Below are 23515 nucleotides of genomic sequence, written 5' to 3'. Positions count from 1 at the left end.
GCAAGATGAATTCGAGAGCATAAAACAAGACATCTGCACAGCTATCCCCCTGGAAGGGTTCGATCAAGGAGCTTTGTCCATCCTGACCACCGACACCAGTGACAAGGGCCTGGGGGCGGTCCTGATGCAGAAAGCCCGAGGCGGAGAAATCACTACCGTCAGCTTCGCTTCAAGAGCCTTAGCGGCGAACGAAGAAAAATTCAGCGTTATAGAGAAGGAGATGCTAGCGACAGTGTGGGCAATGGAACGGTTCAGACAGTACTTGTGGGGCTCGAAGTTTCTACTCCGTACCGACCACAAGCCGCTGGTGAAAGTATTGACCTCGAGTGGACATGCGCATACGACACCTCGCATTGCAAGGATGAGCTTGAGGCTGTTGGACTACGTATATGATGTGGAGTACATCCCCGGGTCCAAAAACAAGGTGGCAGACTTCTTAAGCAGGGCAGCCGCCATGGAGCCCGCAAGAGGTCGAGAACCTTCGGAATGGGAAGAGTACATGGTAGCAGTCACGCAGGACCACAAGGGTGCGGTCAGCATACAAGAATGGGAAGAAGCGTGCACAGGGGACGAAACGATGAACACAGTGAAAAGCTATGTGACACAAGGGTGGCCGGACAAAAGGCACCTAGATTGCGAGCTGAGGAAGTATTGGGAAATCCGAGAAGAGCTGTCCTTAGGAGACAACCCAGTGTTTCTTCTGAGAGGGGACAAGGTGGTCCCTCTGACCTCACTGGTGGGCCGTCTCTTAACCATCCTACACGAGGGACACCTGGGGATCAAGAAAACTAAGGCGAGAGCAAAGCAGGCATACTGGCCAGCCATGGACGCTCAGGTAGAAAGACACGTCAGGACGTGTGAACAATGTAACAGAGCGGATAAGACGCAAACCTTACTACGCCCACCACTGGGAAAATTCACAGGATTGTCAAGTCCCTGGGAAATGCTGTCAGTGGACATCCTGGGTCCAGTCCTGAATGCGGAAGGAGTACCCAAGTACATCATAGTGGCAGTGAACAGATACTCTAAATGGCCAGAGGTAGATGTGTGTGAAAGTGCCAACACTGAGACGGTGTTAGCATTCCTCACTGCCACGTTCCTGAGAGAAGGAATACCCAAGATTATAACGTGTGATAAGGGCCCACAATTTGTTTCAGAACGATGGAACGCCTTCATGACCAGGAATGGAATCGAAGTCAAGCACACCCCAATCTACCACCCGGCGGGGAATGGACTTGCGGAAAGGTTTAATCGAGTGATAATGGGATCCATACAAGCGGCTATCAGTGCAGGGCAACAGTGGGAGAAGGAACTCCAACGCATGCTCTGGGCGTACCGAATCACTCCAACCGCCACTGGGTACAGTCCGTTCAAGAATTTAAGGGGGCGAGAACCTTTTACGAAGGACAATGTAGCGTGGAAACACCTTATGGTACAGAGCAAATGGTCGCCGGCGGTGGTGAGGCGTAACCTGGACAAAGCATAGGCAATATATACAGAGTATTATAACAAACGCCGTAATACCAAAGGGGTGACCCTGGAGAAAGGAGAGTGGGTAAGAGTAAAATATGCCACGCTGAAAAGAAAAGGAGAAAGTAAATTCAGCCCACCGCTGCAGGTCATAGAAACATACACCAGGTCAGCCTTATTGAGCCACGGGAAGGTGTGGTCACAGGACAGAATGGCGAAATGCAATAGAATTGTGAAGTGGGAAGACCCGGAGGACAGTAGAACACCGAGCCAAGCATCGGAGGGCGAGCCGGGTGGAGAGGAGAATCAAGCGGTGGAAGAGCCAACCCCAACATTCCCCGGGAAAAGGGGAGAGATTCAGAGCCAGAAGACTGTAGGAGGAAATAGAACAGATCGCTTTATGGAAGTAGAGAATCAGGTGCAAGAAGAAGAGGGACAAGAAGAGGTTGCGACCGGAGGAGAATCCCCGACTAGAGGGGTAAAGGTGGCTCCAGAGAAAAGACAGAACTGTACGAGATCGGGCAGAGAGGTCAAGATGCCAAGAAAGTTTGAGGACTATGAAACGCACACCAAGTAAGACTGAACTAAGGGGGGGCCACTTTTGTTTTGGTGAAAGCATTAAAAGGGGGAGATATGTAGTGTTACGCGCTAGTGTTTAGCGCCCGAGTGCATGCTGGGAAGGGGCGTGGTTTCGCGCAAAGAGCGCGAACAGAGAGCGAGCGCGCAGAGAGCCGGAGACGGGAGTGTTCCCGGCGCTCGGTACAAGTTATACCTTAATAAATAAGATTGCGCAACCAACGACGGTGCCAGGGTCATTTGTGTAACCACTATCTCTACAACGCTGCTAAAGTCCAGAGGCGCCCCTCTAAATTTGTTGCAGTTCATCAAGATACGTTTGTTTACATATATTGTGAAAAACTGGCCACACTTTTACCATTAGAAACAATGCGTTATGCATATGCATTCAATTTATATGTTGAATGAGATCACTAAAACGAGAAATGTCACTTGTGTAAAACATAATTGTTTGAAATGCACTAAATTCTACACAAAATGTGGTGGAACCAGCAAAACGAGATATTTTCCACATTTCACACTACATAGCCCACAATGCAAAGTTTGTAACCAAAAATAAAGTGATGTAATCATGTTGAAATACGTGAGCGAGGTCTTTGTAAGGCTGACGCGCGTTGGGCTGTGCTGTGGTGCCCCAGCTATGTTGTTGCCAGGAAAATAAACTGAATTGGACACTGATTATATCCATGAGTGCTTTTGGGACTTCTCCTGTTGGGGAAATTAGTGTATTTACAAAGGGCTTTGCTCTCCCATAGCCAAAACAGCATAGTCACAGAGTGGCTTTCCAGGAAAGCGAGCCAACTCGAGGTGGATATTATATATATATATATATATATATATATATATATATATATATATATATATATATATGGAAGTGTTAACATATCATCCTGTTTGGCTTTCATCTTGTGTAATGAGTAAACCTGTTTTGTTTACATAAACACATTTCTCCTGTTTTAATATGTGCTGCAACTGGTATAGAAGTCATTACCTCCTCGTCCAGTCTTCCTCGCCACAGTATTCACACATGAGCCTCCGGCTCCACACAGAACTCCAAGTAAACTTAAAAGAGCAGCGCTCTAGTCTCCCCTCCCTCCTCCAATATGGCCCCCAGTGGCTTCAGCCAATCCCATAAAAGGATACATACCAACCATCTCGACCTGTTCTTTTTTTCTGCACTTCTCCGAGTGCTGTGTTACCTGCTGGTCAGGTGAGTGGGGCTGGGGTCCTGCCTGAGCAGACCCGTTTTTGCCCTTGGGTATTAAGTTTGGGGGAAGTAGTTGTTTATATATATTGTTCTTGGTTTTTCTTTTCCCCCTTCTTCTGCCTTCACGCCTCTGGTCCTGCTTCAGCGGACTTTCGTGGCGTTTGTGTTTGGGATTTCGTCTATGTATGTTGTGGGAGCGCGCCGGGGCGTTTTCCAGTGGTGTGCGAGTCCTGCTACCGCTGTCGCGGTTGGTATTTCATACCTGCTGGGGGGTATTTGTATCCTTTCCCGACCGCGCGTCCTGCTGAGCGGACGTAGCGCGGCCGGGTCCGTTTGTTCTGGGGGCCGGAGGCTCCCGGTCACATTCCTACCTGCTGCCAAGGCCGTGTTGGTGCTCTGGGCCGTCCTCCTTCCTTCCCCCGGTGTCTGGTCTGGACCGGTTGGGTTCTGCTTTAGCAAGCCCTGGGTGTACAGGAGGCTGGACAAAGGGGTCTGCATGTCCCCTTGTCCATGTGGGCAGCGTATTTGTTTGTTCACTGTGTGCTGCACCTCTGGCTTCTCTGTTGTTGTGCCTTGCTACATCTTTGCATTCCTGGCGACCACGGCTGCACCGGCTTGCTTCAGATCTTTCTTGTGTCCGGCGAGGCTTCTCCTTTACTGCCCCGGAAGCCGCGCTGCCTGTCTTGCTGGTTCCACGGCTGCCTCCTGGCCTACATTCACTGCTGCTTCCATGGGGCCGGCGCTGGCAGCTGCGGGGCTCCAATTATCCCTGGTGTGTATTGGTGCTACGTTTGCTTTGGCTTTTGTTGACCTGAAACCTGACCCGGCAGGCGCCGGGGGCTGGTTTTCCATATGGCTCCCCCGGGCCCGGGTGGGCGCGCGCTCCCTCCCGGGTGCCGCGCGCTGCTATGTTTGCCTCTGGCGTTCCCGGTCCCAATGTTGCTGCCCGCTCGCCCGTTCCTGGGTTCAGGGGCGCGCGCTTGGAGGACGTGGTTCTGTACAGTATTTGTGACCCTGGAGTGGCTCATGTCCTTACACAGCGACTCACAGGGTGTGTGTGGCAAATGGCGCTAACAACAAAATTGCACACATTCAAACGCATGTACACCAGATTCACAGCGTTGGGAGTGGAAGTACTTAGCTAATTAATTAAGTAGAATAGAAGCTGTGTGCTGCATCTGACTCTTTTGCAATTATGCATTTACTTTATTAGCGTGTGCTTCAACTCTTTTTTTGGCTCATGTCCTTGTGGGTTTCTTTCGGTATTGACCTGGAGCTACAGCTCAACGGTAAGTCTTGTACCTCTGGTTGCATTGGGTCTCACAGGACATGGGTTCAAGTCCCGCTTATGCTGTTAATGTGTCATAAGATGGCGAACACTCACACTCTAAAACTTTCATTTCCCACATCGCTGTCTGGCCGTGTTTTTCGTTTGTTGTGTCTTGCACGCACGCTTGCGCGCTCCATTCTATCACGCTACGACACAGACTCGTGCTTTACGTCTGTGTGCGTGTGTTGTTTGACTGGGCACTTCTGCTGCCTGTCGTTTTTTTGACTCTGCCGTCTCGTTGTGCTGTGCCACGGGACCTGCGTCCTCTGGGTGAGTGTTCTTCTGTTGCTTTGCATATTTGCATTCCTGGGGGGTTTTGGGCACCTGTTACTGTGGTATTTGCCTGACACCTTTCGTTGATTGATTTCCCCCATTTTACCCTTTTGTAGTCGGTCCTGACGGTTTGCTTGTTTGTGCTTTGTTTGTTGGGTTTCTGTGTACTGCTTTTGTTGCGGTTCTGCCCTGCTGCTTGTCTTTGTGCGCTACTGCTTCCGTTGTGGGACCCTCTGTTTGCACTCATAGTTCCGGGTTGGCCCTCCCAGCGGGTCCACTTTGGCCTTTCGTCCTCCTGGGGTCGATTTCGTGAGTGTCGCTGGGTTGGGTGTCAATGGACGTCTGTTGTTCAGCGCCGAGTCTCCTACGGGCACTCAAGGTTCCATTAGTCTCAGTGGCCTATTGGTTCAAGTCTGAGGCTCTTAATCTCACGGTTACTGGTTCAATTCCCATTGCTTCTCTTCGTTTGGATGTTTTGTTGTTGTTGTCCGCCCTGGTGGGGGTGGATTTTTCTTATGTCTTTGGGTACCACGAGCTATGGCTCTAGGGTTGGTCATGTGCCTGTGTGGGACATGTGTCTGGTTGGGCAGGGGTTGGTCTCCTGCTGATGCTGTCTAGGTGTCCTGGGATGGCGGATTTGCACAATCTGCTTTATAAGGTTTGCGGCACAGGATCCCCTTAATCCCGGGGGGTGCTTCCGTCTCGCGGTATGGCCATGTGTGGTTTTTTGGCGTTTTGTGGGGCCCTGGTTGGGCCTTCCCTTGTGCGTGTTTCGCTGTGGCCTAGTGGTTGGTGCTTCTTGCTCCTCGAGGTTTTGTGTTACCCTCTTTTTCTAGTGTCACCTTCGCGAGGTTGTTGGGGGATTCTGTTTGTGTGGGGAGTTCTTCGCCCGTTGTTGACTTGATTTCATTCGGTTGATCTGGTGAGGTGGTAGGGTGTTCCCTTCCTTCCTCTCTGTGGCACCGTCTCTGGTGTTTTGTTGCACGGAGGGGTGGCTTGCTGCCACGGTTTTGGGGCGCTGTGCCTTGGTGTTTGGGTGTGTTCTCCTGCTGCCCATGCTTGGCTTCCAGGGCCCTGTGGTAAACAGAGTCACTATGGCCTATTGGGTAAGGTCTTAGACTCTTAATCTGAAGTTTAGGTGTTCATTCCCTGGTCATTCTCTGTTTGCTCGGCCTACAGTTTAGGCAATGGTATTTCCTTCAGTATGGTTGGGAAATGTGTCCCAGTCTCAGATGGCTGCTCACTGGCAGACGCTTCGATTGTCACATGAACTATGTGATTTCGCAAATGGTAATGTTTGTGTTACGTGCACGGTTATGCCTTGCCGGGATGCCTGGAGAGTGGATGCCCTGTAGTTCCCTTGGCCGACGGGTCTCTTGTATGCCTTTCCCCCTGTTTCCCTGATTCCGGCGGTCTTGCAGAAGATCGAGTGGGAGGGGTCGTTTGTGCTGATACTTGCTCCGGGTTGGATGCGTCGACCTTGGTATCCCCTGCTATTGGAATTGGCGGTGTCTCCGGGGTGAGCCTTGCCGTTCATTCCTTATCCTCTGTTGGGTACTCTTCTTCCTCTGCCTGTGTTCCATTCCTTGGGTCTGCGGGCCTGGCTCTTGAGAGGGATTCGTTGATGCGCACTGGCTGTTCATTGGCTGTGGCTGGGGTCATTCAGCCTTCCAGGAGACCTTCTACTCTTAAGTCCTATGCGTAGCAATGGGATAATTTTTGTTTCTTGGTGTCTGTGTCGCGATCTGTCGGTGGCTTCTTTGGACCTGGCTCGCATTTTGGTTTTTTGGATGATGGATTTGTGCTGGGCTTGGCCATTTCGACTCTTCGGGCTCAGTGGGCTGCGATTCAGGCGTTCCATGTCCTCCCTTTGATTTCTGTTTCGCCATTGGTTGCTAGGATTTTTCAGTCTCTCTCTTTCCGGCGCCCCCGTCCTATCATGTGTCCTCCACCTTGGGACCTGCCTTTGGTTTTGCGCTCCTTGCAATTGGCTCCATTCGAGCCTTTGGAGTCGGTGGGGTTGAAGTTTTTTAAACACTCATGGTGGTGTTTCTTATGGCGATTGCTTCTGCCAGACGTATGGGTGAGTTGGGTGCCTTCCTTCGTTCTGCTCCTTTTTTGTTGGTTTTGTCGGACCGTGTGGTATGGCGCCCTCATCCTACGTTCATTCCGAAAGTGGATTCTTATTTTCACGGGTCTTCTGAGGTGGTGTTTCCATGTCTTTGTCCTGATCCTTCCTCGGATGAGGAATCCCTGTTGCACCTCTTGGATGTTCGTCGTGCTTTATTGATATATTTATCGCGCACGTCTTCCTTTGGCAAAGTGGACAACTTGTTTGTCACTTATGGTTGTCGAGTCAGGGACTGAAACCCTCCCTCTCGTCGATCAGTCGCTGGATTTAGGAGGCCATTTTGTTGGCGTATGCTTCGGTTTCTGAGGTTCCCTCTCTTCCTGTTCGGGGTCGTTCCACCCGCCCTGTTGCTGTGTCTTGGGCCTCCTTCAATGGGGTGTCCATGGAGGATGTTTGCCGGGCTGCTACTGGGTCTTCACCTCATACATTCATGTCCCATTACCGCCTCCAGGTTGGAGGTGGGGGTTCTGTTTCATTTGCATCTTCTGTCCTGACTGCGGGGATGCCTTGTGCGGTTATCTTTGATGGCTGTACCTCTGTATATTACATTTTGTTTTTCACTGCACTTTTGGTGTGCTCATTTTCCTTGCATGAAGCTGATTGCTTTGGTATCGGCTCATGTGTGAATACTGTGGCGAGGAAGACTGGACGAGGAGGTAATGCCCCGATTACTTACCGGTAATCTTCATTACTCCGAGTCCTAGTCTTCCTCGCCACAGTATAGTTTCCCTTCCCTCCCGGCCCTGGTGGTGGCTTCATGTCTGCGGCTTTGTTTCTCAGGTCGAGATGGTTGGTATGTATCCTTTTATGGGATTGGCTGAAGCCACTGGGGGCCATATTGGAGGAGGGAGGGGAGACTAGAGCGCTGCTCTTTTAAGTTTACTTGGAGTTCTGTGTGGAGCCGGAGGCTCATGTGTGAATACTGTGGCGAGGAAGACTAGGACTCGGAGTAATGAAGATTACCGGTAAGTAATCGGGGCATTATGTATCACCATGTCTTGCCCTTAGCCCCGCCCCTAGCACCGCCCACTGGCCACACCTCTAGCTCATTTTAATGAGTACCTGCACTTATTATTATTATTTATTTTATTTCCATTTAAAGCACTGGTTGTCATGTCTGCACTAATGCCATCTGGGCCTTGCAAAGAACGCCCCTTCCCCACCCCCCCCACAGGCGGCCTCCTCACATACTGCCTGGAGCGGTGTCCATGGGAGTTTAGAAGCTCTCTGCCTTCGCAGCCCCCCCCCCCCCCATAACGACTGCATTTCATGAGGTGTGAGGGGCAGTACAGCAGAAAAAATTGGATGGAAAGGAGAACGCCAGCTGTGGGGGCTCAATTAATTTGTGGCGGAAAAATCGGTGCCTAGCGTAGCTGGTATTTTTGCGGTTTGTCAGGGCATCCAGATATGTGATACAAAAAGTAGCAGCATACGGTTAATAAGTCGGGCCTATTGGCTTTATCAATAGTGGTTAGTTGCAGAAGATAGCTAAGCAGCAGCTATGGCTTGGGTAATAGGCGCCAAAAGAGAATAAGTTATGCGGTTTAATGCAGCTCATTGGGTGCAGGGGGAGACAAAAGAGGTGGCAGCTGCCGGAAGTTAGTGAGAGCGAGTGCTGCACTGCTTCCTCCTGCACTCTGCATGAGGGCTACCAGTGTCCGCTGTTGGTCCGAGGGTGGCATGCACTGCTCTGCTTCTACGACCTCGGCTCGAGCGAATTTTTCAGTTAACACATACCACCCAAAAAAAAAAAAAAAAAGAATGGAATGTCCACTTAGCCCATTTTACAGCACGAAACGACTATGCTGAGGGTTCGTGAGGCAGTTCTTACCCGTGCCGAGGTCAAGTACTATTATAAAACCCTTTAAGACTTGCGGTAGGTATGCGGTAACAACTTGCTGCTGGGAGAGAACATTGAGTCCTGGTGTGACGCAATGGGTGCTCAAGGAGGCGCATTGAGGCCGGAGGCGGGCGGGGGGAGGGTAGAGGGGCTCGGGAGTTGTGCGGGTATGGCGCAGGCGCATCAGGGGTGAAGGTGCGAGGATGTCATCAGCGGCCCACGTGCAGCGGCAGGTACAGTGGAGCCTTGCCCAGGGGCAGCAAGGGCGCATCACGGGCACAGGAGGGTTTGATGAGGTTATCAACGGCGAGTGCAGTGGCGATGGGCTCGGTTGGCATGTACATTGCGGGGCATCTCGGGCGCAGGGTGAGGTGTGATCATTCATCGGCATGCAGCGCCGGAGTGTGGGTGGGAGGAGTTCATCGGTGGTCCACCTACAGCGCCTTCTGCAGCGGGAGTGTGACCATGTGGTCAAGTGGGTACCTTGCGAAGTGGTAATTTAAGCACATGAAGGAATTATTGGCATGTAAAAAAAATACTGTGAGATTTTCACAAAAACATATTTTAGCTATTAGCTCTTGGACGTTCCAAATGGTAAAGCTTCAATAAATAAGCGCTATTCCGTTTCCTAAGAAGGGTGATAACGCAAGCTTGAATAAAGAAACTACGTCACTCTCACAAGCCCCCGAAATAACAGAGAGGTGCCCTTTGGCAGTGCATGGCGCGGGGGGATGGGATGCAGCGAGGTGGCTGCAGAAAGCCCAGTTTGGGAACGTGCGGTTTGGTATCGGGCGCCGGAGCCCATGGTGGTTGCGCAAATCAGTGGCGGTGAGGGGCAAGATATAAGGAGGGGGGGGCAAGGCTTGGACCTGCCGTCATTGGATCAGGTGAGTATTTGAGGTGAAAAGTGCAGGGAGGGCCAAGAGTGGTTTGCGCAGGTGGTGCAGAGCGGAGGGTCGCCTTCTAATGGGAAGGGCAGGGGGCATGGCGGGGGGGAGCTGGTATGGTTGGACGGAGAGTATGTACAATTCCGTGGTCCGTACAGTGGCGCGCTTTGGGGGAATGCATCCCCTCCCCCCCAAGTTCACCTGGCTGCGTCAGAAATACGAAATGAATGGATAATTCCAAACGATGTTGAAAAATATACACTTAGGAATTTCTGCTGTAAGTTATGCTTGCATCTTGGGGTGTTGGTTGGGATGCCGTGGGTTGCTCCGGGAGGGCAGGGTGCTGGCAAAGTTTCAGGAGGCCCACTAGGGAGATATGCGCGTACAGTGAGTCTAGGTGAGGCTCATACAGATTCAGCGTTAATACACGTAGGTCAAGCAATAAGGCAGCCATGCATGAATGGGGAAAGCCATAATTAATACGCAGACTCCCTATTACAGCACGGTATATTAACAGAGAAATAAAGGTACAAGGCGGGCCGTATCTCTGCTGGATGGCCCCAAAATATATATATATATATAAATAATAATGTGACATCACAGCTTGGGTAACTTTCCATGGACAGGGGTGTTCCTAAAAAAAAAAAAAGTAAAAATGACGAAACACACAATTGCGGTGCAGTATTGGTTAAATAGTTGATAGCGTCTGTAATGTTGTGCCCCTTACACCAGGTGAAGTCCCCCACAGAATACAGGAGTCGTGGTGGTGGAGTTGAGGGGTATTTATTACAAGATATAATCATCAGCAGGAGCGCCGGTACGGAGCTCCGATCCCCTTTCGAATCGGCGCGCTAGTGCCGAATCCAAGATGGCCGCCGCCGGAAGTCCGGTGACGTCGCACATCGTGCGAGCCGCGGACTAGACCGCAACACCACATCTCCCTCCTTTATAAACACAACGTTCCATGTTCCCCCCATGCCCGTGCACAGTCTTACTTGTGGTCCAGGCTGAACTCTTCGAATCTTCGTGGCAGCATTACTCTCCTCCCGCAGCGTGTTCTCCTACCTCCTGTGCTCGCGGCTGGAGTGGTGCCCCCCCCACTCGGGGATGCTGCTCCACTCGCTTCATCGAGTTCAGGACCACCCAACTCTGTCTCTGTCGCTGTCTCTTGGTCTCTAAGTCCTGGTGTCTCTACTCCCCCTCCTCTCGGACTCCAGGCCTCTTGAGGGAAGCCTCCCGCTTCTTCTTCCAGTCTTCTCCTATCTCCCTTTGTCGCCGGTGTGGACCTGGTTTTGTCCATGTTGTTCAGTTCCGTTCTGTGCTCTGTCTCCTCGGCCCTGGTACATCTTGCCATACGATCTTGGGCCCATATCTTCCCGTCGCTCAGTAAGGCCGATGAGGAGTAGGGTTCCACAACTTGGAATGGGGGCGTGAATTTGCTGTCCCCCTTTCTCCCGGGTGTTGGGAGCTTCACCCTAACCCACTCTCCTTTTTCCAGTGCGACTTCCTTAGTGTTGTGCCTTTGGTCATAGTAGTTAGTGTACACGGCTTGCGCCTTCTCCAAGTTCTTGCGCACCACCGCCGGTGACCAATGGCTCTGCACGGTGAGCCTCTTCCATGCCACGTTGTCTCGGGTGAACGGTTCTCTCCCTCTCAGTATTCGGAACGGGCTGTAGCCTGTGGAAGAGGGAGTTATCCTGTAAGCCCATAGCAAGCGCTTAAGTTCCTTCTCCCAGCTTGCCCCTTGTCCGATTGCCGCTTGCACCGACCCCATGATTACTCTATTGAATCTCTCCACAGCTCCATTCCCCGCGGGGTGATAGACGGGGGTGCGTCTGACCGTTATCCCATTTCTGTCCATGAAGGCCTCCCATTTGGTCGACGTGAACTGCGGGCCGTTGTCGCTTAGGATTCCCTTGGGGATTCCTTCCCTGATGAATATGTCCGTAAGGAATCCTATGATGGTGTCTGTCTCCGCGTTCTCATCTACATGGATTTCTGGCCACTTCGAGTACCGGTCCACGACTACGGTGAGGTACTTCTGGTTGCCACTGGCGTCCTGTATGGGGCCTAGGACGTCTATTGAGGTTTCTTCCCACGGATTTTCCGGACACTCAAAATGTCCCAGTGGTGGACGCAGCATCCTTTGTGTCTTGTCTGCATTGCTGCACTGTTCGCACGCCCTGACGTGTCGTTCCACCGCGAGGTCCAACCCTGGCCACCAGTAGTCCTCCTTCACTCTGCCCTTCGTTTTCACGATTCCCAAATGCCCTTCGTGGGCCAAGGCCACCACTCTAGGTCTCAACGCCATCGGAGGAACTACCTTGTTGCCCCGGAACAGGAAACCTGGGTCGTCTCCCAACGACAGTTCTTCTCTGATTTCCCTCTACTGTTTGAGTTCTTCTCCGAGTAGCTTCTTCTCCGGCCACCCTTGCGTCACATACGTTTTGACGGCCTTCACCTTCTCGTCAGCCTCATACTCTTCTTCCCACTCTTGCCTGCTGATGGCTTTCTCGTGATCGCCCATGAATGCCACCGCATACTCTGCCCACTTTTCTGTGCCTTGTGTCTCTGCCGATTCCTTCGCTGCTGCTCTGCTTAGGTAGTCTGCTACTCTGTTCCTGGTGCCTGGTATGTACTCCACGTCGTACACGTAGTCGAGGAGTCGTAGCGTCATTTTTGCGATCCTCGGTGTTGCGTGCTCATGGCCGTTGGACGTGAGGACTTTTACCAGCGGTTTGTGATCTGTTCGCAACAGGAATCTGCCTCCCCACAGGAACTGTCGGAACCTCTCTACCGCCCACACCACGGCCAGCATCTCTTTTTCAATCACGCTGAATTTGCATTCATTGTCCGCCAACGTGCGGGATGCGAAGCTGATCGTGGCTGCCGCTCCTTGTGCTGACTGTTGAGTTAGTACTGCGCCTAGGCCTTGGTCGCTCGCGTCTGTGGTCAGGATCGTGGGAGCGGTTGGGTCGAATCCTTGAATGGGCACCGCACCGCATATTTCCTCCTTCATCCTCTCGAATTCCTGCTGTTGTTCTTCCTTCCATGCAAACGCCGTCTTGTCCTTCAAGATCGACCTCAGGTGGTGTGTCTTTGACGCGAAGTGGGATACGAACTTGCTGTAGAATTCAGCCATTCCTAAGAACGTCCGTACCTCCTCCTTGTTCGATGGTGCGGGTGCGTTCCTGATAGCCGCCACGTTTGACGCCTTGGGTTTTATGCCGTCCTGGCCGATTTCATGCCCCAGGTACGTGACACTCTCCATTCCGAACCTGCATTTGTCCCACTGGGCTGTGAGACCATTATGCTTGAGTACTGCCAGTACGTCCGCCAGCTTCCGGTCATGTTCTTCCCTGGAGGCTCCCATCACTAAGATGTCGTCCTGGAAGTACTGGATTCCTTCCATCTTGTTGAACAGGCGGTACATCAATTTTTGGAACACTGCTGCAGCAGAGGCCAACCCAAACGGCATCCGTAGGAACTTGTAGCAGCCAAACAGCGTTATGAACGATGTGAGATGGTTGCATGATTTGTGGAGCGCGATCTGGTGGTATGCGGACGTTAAGTCTACCGTGGAAAACCACTTGGCGCCCTTGGTCTTGGCCAGCATCTCGTTGATGCGGGGAAGAGGGAACTTGTCCACCACGATGTTTTTGTTGAGCTCCCTGAGGTCCACACACAACCTCACCTTCCCGTTCGGCTTCTGTGCTACTACTAAGGGGGCTAACCATTCCGCATTGTCGATGGCTTCGATGATCCCGTTGTCCTCCAGCCTCCGCAGTTCCTCTTGTACTGCCTCTCTGGTGCGGAACGGAATGTTCCGCACTTTGTGTGACACCGGTCGGGCTCCTTCCTTCAGGTTTATTCGGTGCGTGAATTTGGTTAACTTCCCTATATCATCCCTGAAGACTTCGGGAAACTCCTCCTTCCACTGCCTTGCTCCCACTCCAGTGTCTTCCTCCATCATGAGCACTTGAACACGACCTCCCGGGTTCAATTTTATCCCAAGCTTCCCTTGGTCCCTCCATCCTAATACTGATGGCCCTTTTTCTGCCACGTATAGTTTCTTTTCGCACGTTCTACCCTTGAACTCGAAGGTTAGAGGGCAATACCCGACCATCGGTATGGGTTCCCCGGTGAATGTCACGGGATGGATGTCTGTGGGACGCAGTTGGTGTGTTGTAACTGGTTCGAAGTCCTCCTCCCATATCTTCCTTCTTATGATCGTGTAGGGGGAACCCGAGTCTGCGACCATTGTAACTCCCACTCCTCCGATGTTCATGTCGCATCTGGGTTTCTTGTCGACCGCCCCGTCAATCCCTAATATCTGATCCTCTATCATCAGGATCTCTTCTTCGTCCTCCTGGCTTTCCGCTTCTTCCTCCTTGCCCGTTTCCTGTGCCACGTACTTCACTTGCTGCCTCGGCGCTTTCCTTCGGCATACCCTTTCGTAATGGCCCATCAGGCCACAGTACGTGCATTTGGCCCGGAACGCTGGGCACCCTTTGTCGTTGGCGGCGTGTCTATTGCTGCCGCATCTGTAGCACGTGTTGGTGCTCCCTTGTCCCTGTACTTGCTGTTTTGCGCCCTTGGTCGTGGACTTCCTGTATGGTCGCATGCTGTGTTGTTCCGTCGCTGCTTGGCCCTCGCGGTTCTTCCGTTCCTCTATCCTGCACACCGCTTGTTCTGGGAGACGGTCTTTCTTCGCCACCTCTGCACACCTCTTGGACAATTCGGCTTTCTTTACCATGGCCACCTGTAACGCCCTGAACGTCTCAGGATCGTTTAACAGACACGATAATGAGAACGCAACCACTTGTGAAGGTTTAGTTATTTTAATGAAGGCAAAAATAATACAAGGAATAAACAAAGGTTATAGTCACTGGAATCCTCCAGGCTAAGTACGTTACCAGCCCACAGCACGGATGGTCCTAACCGTCCTCTGCATATACGCCGATCCCGGCGTATGCCAATAGAGGGCAGAAATGAAATGGCCGACAATGCCAATCGGTAGGCTGTGAGGGGCACGAAGAGTGTTGGGGAGAATCGAGGAGTCAGGGAAACACCCAGCCGGGGTCTCTACCTGAAGGGAGCAGCCGCTCAACCTCTTCCTCAGACTGCACCGGGACGCGGAGTCACCTCCTGGTGATGCGTCACCGATACCCCAATCACAAGCAAAGAAGACTGAACCGAGAGCAGCCGCTCGATCGATCCCGTGGACTTCCGAGTCTGTAACGCGGCAAACACCTCCTGGTGTGCGTTACAGCTGGCAGTCCCTGTATCTCTGGTCGGGCTGGGAGTTACGACTCCAACCAGCAAAAGCGCCACTGCGCTTTGACTCAGCCGAGTCAAAAAGCGAAGCTCAATGGTTATCCGGTAGAGCTTCCGGGTCCTTCACAGGTGACGATGGGGCAAGACACGGCCCAGGGAGTAACGACTCGACCTACCTCCGTTCTTGCCTTACTGGAGCACCACTCCGGAACACTGCTCTTCACTAAGCAGGTACGTCGGTGTAAACACAATATCCGACAGCGTTGTACCTCCTGGTTCCTCCCTTTATAGGGCGTGTTTTCCTTGAGTTATGTAACAGCTCTCCTGTTTACAAAAGGGCGTGTTTTCCTTGAGTTATGTAACAGCTCTCCTGTTTACATAAGGGCGTGTTTTCCTTGAGTTATGTAACAGCTATCCTGTTTACATAAGGGCGTGTTTTCCTTGAGTTATGTAACAGCTCTCCTGTTTACATAAGGGCGTGTTTTCCTTGAGTTATGTAACAGCTCTCCTGTTTACATAACCTCTCAACCGCTAAGCATCCTGGGAGATGTAGTCCGTTTTCGCTGGTTACCGTTTTCCTCCCCTCGCATGACAGGAATTCTTGACACCACCACTGTCTTGAGGGGTTCGTCGCCATTGGCCCACAGCTTGTCTTGGATGGACGTGTTCACCGCATGCATTACTATTTGGTCCCTGATCAACTCTTCCTTGAAGGTCCCAAGTTTGCACGTTAGGGCCAGCTTCTGTAACGCCGCCACATACTGGTCGATCGTTTCCCCTTTATGTTGCGCTCTGTGGTAGAAGTTGTACCTGTCGACAGCTACACACACGGTCGGGCGGTAGTGGGCATCCATATCGTCGATCGCGTGCTGAAACACATCGTCGTCGTCCGTGGGCCGCACTACCTTCACCAGATCGTCGTACACTCTCTGACCTGCTGGGCCCAAATGGTGTAAGAGTATCCTCTTCCTGCGTGTGCTCGAGAACACTGCGCCGCCTTCCTCCTCTAAAGCGAACAGGTAATTCAAGAAATACCGCTTCCAGTCCTCCCACGGCATCTCCGGGACCCCCGCCTTCGTTAGGAAGGGTACTGGGTTAGGCAACCCGGTCGATGTGGCACTCATCTTACTCCCCGCCTCCGTCCGCCGCGTCCTTGGGCTCGAACTTCTCGACGCTACGGTGCCGTCGGAGCTCCCTTCGCCTGGGTCGTCGTCTCGGTCGGATTTTCCGCTTCCCGCGTGTCTTCCTGTGACCCCCGCCATGGTGCGTGGAGTTGCCTGGCCACGTGCACTCCCCCTGGCGCTGTTCCTTACCACCGGGCTGCTGCTGTCCTGAACCAGGCTCGGATGGGACCCTTCCGTCCTGATGCACGCCCTCTGCCGTTCTCCGTGACACTGCCGCGCTCCTGCCGGTTTGGGTTGATGACCGTGGGTGTGGACAGCGTGCTCACCACGTGGCACTCACCCTGGAGGCAGCGCAGGGCCGTTTCACCTCCTCGTCGCCATTGTAATGTTGTGCCCCTTACACCAGGTGAAGTCCCCCACAGAATACAGGAGTCGTGGTGGTGGAGTTGAGGGGTATTTATTACAAGATATAATCATCAGCAGGAGCGCCGGTACGGAGCTCCGATCCCCTTTCGAATCGGCGCGCTAGTGCCGAATCCAAGATGGCCGCCGCCGGAAGTCCGGTGACGTCGCACATCGTGCGAGCCGCGGACTAGACCGCAACACCACAGCGTCCCCAGTTATTCATGGGCTTTGGGGAGGGCAGACACACGTCACGCTAATATACTGGGCCAGGATTCCAGCAGAAATATTTGCAGCTCGAAGGGAGGAAGATGGGGGGGGCGCCACGGGGAGGGGCAGTTGCGAGGAGGGTTACAGTTGGGCAGTTGTGGCAAGCAGCTCCAAGTGGGGGGAGTCAGAGCGCCTCGCAATAGGAACAGTAAGGCCAAGTGAGCGTTTACAAAAGCAAAACGCTAGGTCAGTCAGGGTTACTGCTGCACTCTGCATAAGAGCTACCAGTGTCCGCGGTTAGCCCGAGGGCGGCATGCGCTGCTCCGCCACCTCGGCTTGAGCCCATTTTGCCAGTAAACACATACCACACACAAAAAAAAAAGACACAGGACTTGTCTTTGCGGCCTCTGTCAATGCATTCAGATAGAGATACAGGGTGTAGCAGCACACTGACAACGAGTCAAGTCTAGAGGCTGGGGTTCAATGGTTGTTAGTTGCAGAAGAGAAATAAGCAGCAAACGTGGTGTGGGCCACATTGTGTGGCAGGGATCCAAAAAAAAAATAATAATAATAATTTATAGATATATATATTCGAACATTTGGGTGCATGTGGAGACTAAATTTAGGTGCAAGCTGCCAAAGGGAGGGGGAATGCAATCTAACACAATGCAGGGAGTTAGGGGGACAAGAAGGGGATATGGCATGGTGATAATGTTGCTCACTGGCTAGGGCTGGTTCCAATTCAAGTTAGAGCCAGAGTGACATAGGAAGTTATTGTTTGGTTGGGTTAGAGATAGGTCGGGTAAATATATGGGCGGTTTTGGGTACTTGTGGCGGTACGAACACAGTGCGTGCACATGCCATGCGCTTTGATACTGGTACAAGCAAGGAAGTCGAGAAGGTACGCCAGTAACGACTGGTGTTGCCCGCAGGAGGGTTTCCTTTTCAGCGACGAGTAAACTGTTGTGTGGCATTACGATAGGGGTCCGGGTGAGAACAGTGTTCCTGGAGAGGGTAGGTGGTCCAGTTGAACGCCCTACCGGCCTTGGGGAGAGTGGGCAAGGCGCATGCCAGGGGTTTGGGGTGGAGGGGTTTGGGAGACGGGGAGCTCCTAATATCTTCCGCCCCCTTCCCGAGCATGCCTCTGGCAATGCCGGAGGGGTGGGGTGGGGGGAGTACAAGGGTGGAGTGACTGGTAAATGGCGAAAGCGGATGATAGAGCATGTGTGGGAACACACGGAGGAGCGGTGCCACATGGGTGTTGGGGGTAACATGGAGGATGTAAGGCGGGCAAGGGTGGTACTACAGCAGTTGGGGTGCATGTGGTGCGTTTAGGAAGTCTAACGTTTGGTTTCTATTGTAGATTTGAGCAAGGAATAAGTACATCGAACTACGGAGGGGCTGAGTGAACGGGGCAAAGTGGTGTCAGTGGTGGCGTGGGTCACGGAATAGGCAAAGGGAGCCAGAACAAGCATAAGGGGTTGTGACCGGACCTCAAGGTGAGTTACTAATGATAGGAGGGGCGGCACGCATCAACGATACGGAACACCGCAAGACAGCGCTGGGGGGTGGGGGGGTGCGGTACCCGGTGTAGGCACCGCTAGGCCGGGGCCCATAGTTGAGTTAATAGGTATCCACACACTAAGGTACTCACAGCCACCGCTAGCAAAGTTAACATCATTTTCAATTTTAGGTCAGCCCTGAAAAAGGAGTGCTCCTGTACGCGCCAGAGCATGATGGGAGAGGAGGGACTGTCTCAAGGCGGCATCCTGGAACTAGCGGCGAACGAAGAAGCAGGATCTAGCGGGGTGATCCCAGGAATGGAGTACTGCGGCGGCCAGGAAGTTCAGCAGCTTTGGGCCTGCTTTGCAGCAACAGCAAAGGCCAAGAATTGGGAAGGGTGGGAGCTGGCAATGGCGCAAATGCAATCATCCGCCCCTGAAGGAGATGGACGAGGCAAGGACATGGAAGACTTGCAAGGGGAAGGCTTTACAATTAATGGCCATACTTATGCAGCGACACGGGGTGAAAAGCGGGGTGTGGAAAAGAAGGCGTGGGGGAAGGGCGGTTCTGTCGCAGGAGCAAAAAAGGCAAGGATGCCACCAAAGGACATAACAAAGGAAATAACGGGGGAACACGCACAGCTAGCGGGAGCAGTGTTGCGGGCAGTTGTGCCAAGTAGGCTAATGGGAGAGGACAAAGCCCAGTCAAGCAAAGAAGTGGCTTTAACAGCAGAAGTTGGTTCCTTGGGTGAGTTGACGGAAGTCATTAAAAAACTGGTCAATAATTGGCATAAACACAATGGCGAAAACAATGGGAAGGCGGTAGGGGGAGATAAAGGGATTAAGTTGGACGTTACACAGGAGGGGTCCCCAGTACAAGTCTGGGAAGGGGGGTGTAGAGAGCAAAGGGCCCAAGAGGGGGCGGGAAGGAAAGCTTCGGCTCAGTCGGGGAAAGGTGACGCTATTGCTTATGAAAAAGCTCCCTTGCCAAAGGTAAACCAAGCCAGTGATACAAATACAACACTGTCCAGTAGGGTAGGGGCAGGGGGCTGAATGGGACACGGTCAGAAGCATGGCATATCCCACTGGAGGTGAAAGAGAGAGTTTGGAGGAGGGAATTCCTGGATATTTTCACTAGTGGAGCATGTGCGCAGGGGGGCAGACACATTACGGATAGCTGGGCCCAGCAAAGACAGCAAGGATAGAAAGAGGGTCAGGCCCGAGGAAAATATTAACAACTGGTTGGACGCCTTTGCATTACTGGCAGCCATAATGTTGGAGAAATTTCCAGAGCAAGGTCCGGCATTGAATGGGTACAACCAAGCTATCCTGGACAGGTTCAGGCGCTACGGGGGCATGGGGTGGCTGCAATATGATCGAAGCTTCCGCCAACATATGGAAGAGTCACCTACGATGTCTTGGGATCAAAGGGAGGCGAGTGAATGGATGGACCAGATGGAGTCTAAGGCAAGTTTTGGGTTAGGATTAGGGGGGGCAGGGAGTGCGGTACAGCAGTGGAGCGCACCACCGACAGGGCAAGGTTGGCAGGCAAACACACAGGCACATCCTGGGGAGAATGCGCAAACGAGGGTGAGCCAACAGTTGGTGGCAAGTTTCCCTCAGCAGCAAGTGGGACAGTTGCCATTTCAACCCAGGATCACCTATGCGGGGAATGGGATGATGGGAGGGGCACAGCATCAAGGAGCGGGGATGGGTCGGGACAGCAGTCCTCTCTGGTTGGTGGGAGGCATCAGCAGACTTGGATAGGTCACATGCAGCAACAGGCAAGTGGAGGACAAACGCTACACCAGCAATTGGGAGCAGTATTACCACAGTTCACACAGGTGGGGCATGGCCAGCAGTCGGGCACGGTTTTTCCAAATTCCAACATGCAGGCCGGGGGGCAGCTACCACAGGCCAACAATGGGCTGTCAAGTGCACAATTCAACGGGGGCAGGGGTCATCAGCCCTTGACTTCGGTGGGGTTCCCAACGGGTGTGGTGCAGATGACAACAGGGTTACAAGGTCAGAGCGGCATGGCAACAACCCACACTCCTCCAGGATCAGCTCTAGGCCAGGGACAGATCATGGGGAGGCACCAGCAGCCGCTCCAGGACCAACTGCAGGTATTTCGAGCGCCAAAAGTGGCAGACGAATTCAAGCAGCTGCTGCAGCGGAAACAGAGGGACAATACCTGTCGCCTGTTCAATGCAGGCAGTTGCTCCTGGGGGGTTCAGTGCAGGTTCCGACATGGGTGCTCACGGTGTGGCGGAGACCATCCCGTTGTGGCATGCAAAGCCCTCGTTAGAAGTACACCAGTAGCCACCTTCATGGGTCAGCCATAGTCCAGGCCGGGTAACCAAAGGCCCATACCCAATAACCTTTGAATTACTAGCAACACTTTTGAATCATTACCCAAAAGAAGAGGAAAGGGAACTACTTTTTGGGGGTTTCAAAGAAGGGTTTAAAATACCCTACTGTGGCCCTTTAGCAGGCAGGTCGTCTAAGAACCTTCGCTGAGCGGAGGAATTGCCGGAAGTAGTTGCAGAAAAGATACAAAAAGAGCTGCAGCTACGAAGAATAGCAGGACCGTTTGACCCCCCCCATTAGGCAATTTTATTATCTCTCCACTAGGGATCGTTCTAAAAAAGGAAGCAGGCAAGTACAGGATGATCCACCACCTCTCCTATCCCAAAGGCAACTAAGTAAATGACTGGCTAAGCCAGAAGGTTTGTACCGTCTCGTATGCAACATTTGATGAAGCCATCGAGTTGGTAAGGCAGGCGGTGACGGGAGCCCTCATGGCGAAGGCTGATGTTGAATCAGCTTTCAGACTGTTACCAGTGCATCTGGACAGTTTTCATTTGCTGGGGTTCCAGTTCAGGGATAAGCTGTACTATGACAGGTGTATGCCCATGGGATGTTCAATTTCATGTGCTTATTTTGAGGCATTTAGTTCCTTCTTGGAATGGGCAACAAACAAGGTGCAGCCAGTAGGTGGAAAGCTCCATTACCTGGATGACTTCTTATTTGTAGGCAGGGCAAACTCCCCAGATTGTGCCCGTGCATTGGCAGCCTTCACAGTAGTGACGCAGGGTTTGGGTGTTCCATTGGCGGTAGAAAAAACGGAGGGCCCCACAACAAAGCTGACTTTTTTGGGAATAGAGTTGGTTTCTGTGGAAGGGGTGTCACGCCTCCCAGTGGAAAATGTACACGACTTTGCAGCAGCAATTGTAAAGGTATTGTCAAAACAGAAGGCAACATTACGGGATATACAGGAGTTAATGGGTAAGCTCAATTTTGCGTCCAGGGTCATTCAGGTGGGGAGAGTTTTTTCAAGAAGACTGGCAGTGGCTACAGCGGGCATTACATAGAAACATCACATTGTAAGGTTGAATAAGGGGCTGAAGCAGGACTTGCACATGTGGTTGTCTTTTCTCCAAGGTTTCAATGGGGTTAGAATATGGACTTCGCTACGGACAGCCGATAAGAGGATGCAACTGTACATAGATTCTTCCCGGCAAGGGGGCTTTGGGGCAATATTGGGTTCCGAGTGGTGTGCCAAAGGGTGGCCAACAGGATGGCAACAACGTGGCCTCACCATCAATGTCACAGCGCTAGAGCTTTTTCCCATTGTTTTGGCATTGTCACTGTGGTCTGACACCTTGGCTAACAAGAATCTGGTCATCCGGTCAGACAACATGGCAGCCGTCCAGGCAATTAATAATCAGGCGGCGTCATGTCCCATAGTATTAGGTTTACTAAGACATTTGGTGAGGGGGTGTCTCCAGTATAATATCCAGATAACAGCAAAGCATGTGCAAGGTTTAAGAACAAGGCAGCTGATGCTCTTTCTCGCTTGCAGTGGGAAAGATTCCGAGCAGAATGGCCAGAGACGCAGCAGGAAATGACGCCCTTCAAAGAGGAATATTGGAAGCTAATGCATTAGAAGGTCAACTACAGCGTATGGCTAAAGAGGCTCTAGCGGTGGGAACAAGACAGCGGTATCGGCGTTGTGTGGACACTTTTCGGAACTTTACAGCGGATGTTTCCGAGCTTACAGACAATATCCAACAACTGGGATGGAGGGTCAAACAGTTCGTGGTGTGGGCCGGGGGAGCCGGTAAATCTAGGTCATGGGTTATAGAGCACCTTTCAGCTATAGCATACCATGCTAAGCTAAAGGGTTTGGACGATCCCACTAAAGGTTTTGTTCTTAGGGAAGCCTTGAAAGGTTGGGCCAAAGTTGAAAGCAAAAAACAGGATCACAGGTCCCCAATTGATTTTAACACACTAAAAATTCTAATGGACCACCTCCCTTTGGTTTGCCACTCGGAATTTGAAAGTATGCTGTTTCAAGTGACCTTTTCCTTGGCCTTCTTTGGGGCCTTTCGCATTAGCGAACTAGTAGCGAGAGCAAAAGGGGACAAAAGCAGCAGGGCCCTGCTGGTTAAAGATCTATCCCTGGGCACACACCAGGCAACTTTACGGGTGCGACACTCTAAGACAGATCAAGTGGGAAGGGGACAGTACATTACACTGAAGAGGATGGGGGGGCACAGCTCATATTGCCCAGTTAAGCTTTTAGCAGGGTACATCAAGGAACGGGAGGGTGTCAACGGCGACAACTACCTTCTCACCCACGAAGACGGGAGCCCAGTAACGCTTTATCAGTTTAAAAGGGTGTTAGCAGCAACGGTCCAAATGGCTGGGCTCCAGGGGCATCACTACACTACACATTCCTTCCGCATTGGGGCAGCCACAACAGCGTTCCAGGAGGGTATGTCGGCAACAGCAATAAAACGATTAGGAAGATGGGAATCAGACAGGTTCCAGGTTTACATTCGCCCAACACCCAGCAGTTAAAGGATTAAACAGGCAGGGGTTTGCGAGGGTTCGGGTCGGGATCTTTATACACTTATGTACACCAGGTTACACCTATAATAAAAGGCTTGTTGAAGACTGAACTCAACATTTCTGTTTTTCTGTTCTACTCCACAGAACGCAAAACAATGTGGGTCATCGGGCTATCTTACGTATCCATGGCTGCTTACAGAGCCCACGCCGTGGGGTGGGATGCAACGTTCCCCTTTCAACGAACAATGGTGCGATGGTTTGGGAAGCCGGGGTCGCACTGGAGAGACTTGGGGAGCGTCATTGCAGATTTCTGCTCCCGCTCAAAGGACCCGGATATTGTAGTAATTCATCTAGGGGGAAATGACCTTCCGGTGATAGGGAGGAAAACACTACTTCACATGTTAAAGAAGGAGCTCACCAATTTAGCCA

General features: G+C 52.1%; 1 protein-coding gene across 2 annotated transcripts; it reads left to right on the top strand.

Moving 5' to 3' along the window:
- The first annotated feature begins 18414 nt into the window (after nt 1–18414).
- LOC146813735 (uncharacterized) lies at nt 18415–23188 on the top strand. Of its 2 annotated transcripts, none has more exons than XM_085610224.1 (2): nt 18415–18977; nt 22095–23188. In XM_085610224.1, exons 1-2 carry the CDS (start codon nt 18461–18463, stop codon nt 23093–23095), a joined length of 1518 nt encoding a protein of 505 aa, XP_085466350.1. In that variant the 5' UTR covers nt 18415–18460; the 3' UTR covers nt 23096–23188. The 2 variants fall into 2 exon arrangements, with proteins under 2 accessions (XP_085466350.1, XP_085466351.1); XM_085610225.1 differs by having other exon boundaries at nt 18416–18683.
- Nucleotides 23189–23515: the final 327 nt, after the last annotated feature.

The sequence above is a fragment of the Triturus cristatus genome, chromosome 6 (assembly GCF_964204655.1).
Source record: "Triturus cristatus chromosome 6, aTriCri1.1, whole genome shotgun sequence".
In the NCBI taxonomy this organism is placed as follows: domain Eukaryota; kingdom Metazoa; phylum Chordata; class Amphibia; order Caudata; family Salamandridae; genus Triturus; species Triturus cristatus.
This window is presented reverse-complemented; position numbering and strand designations above follow the sequence as displayed.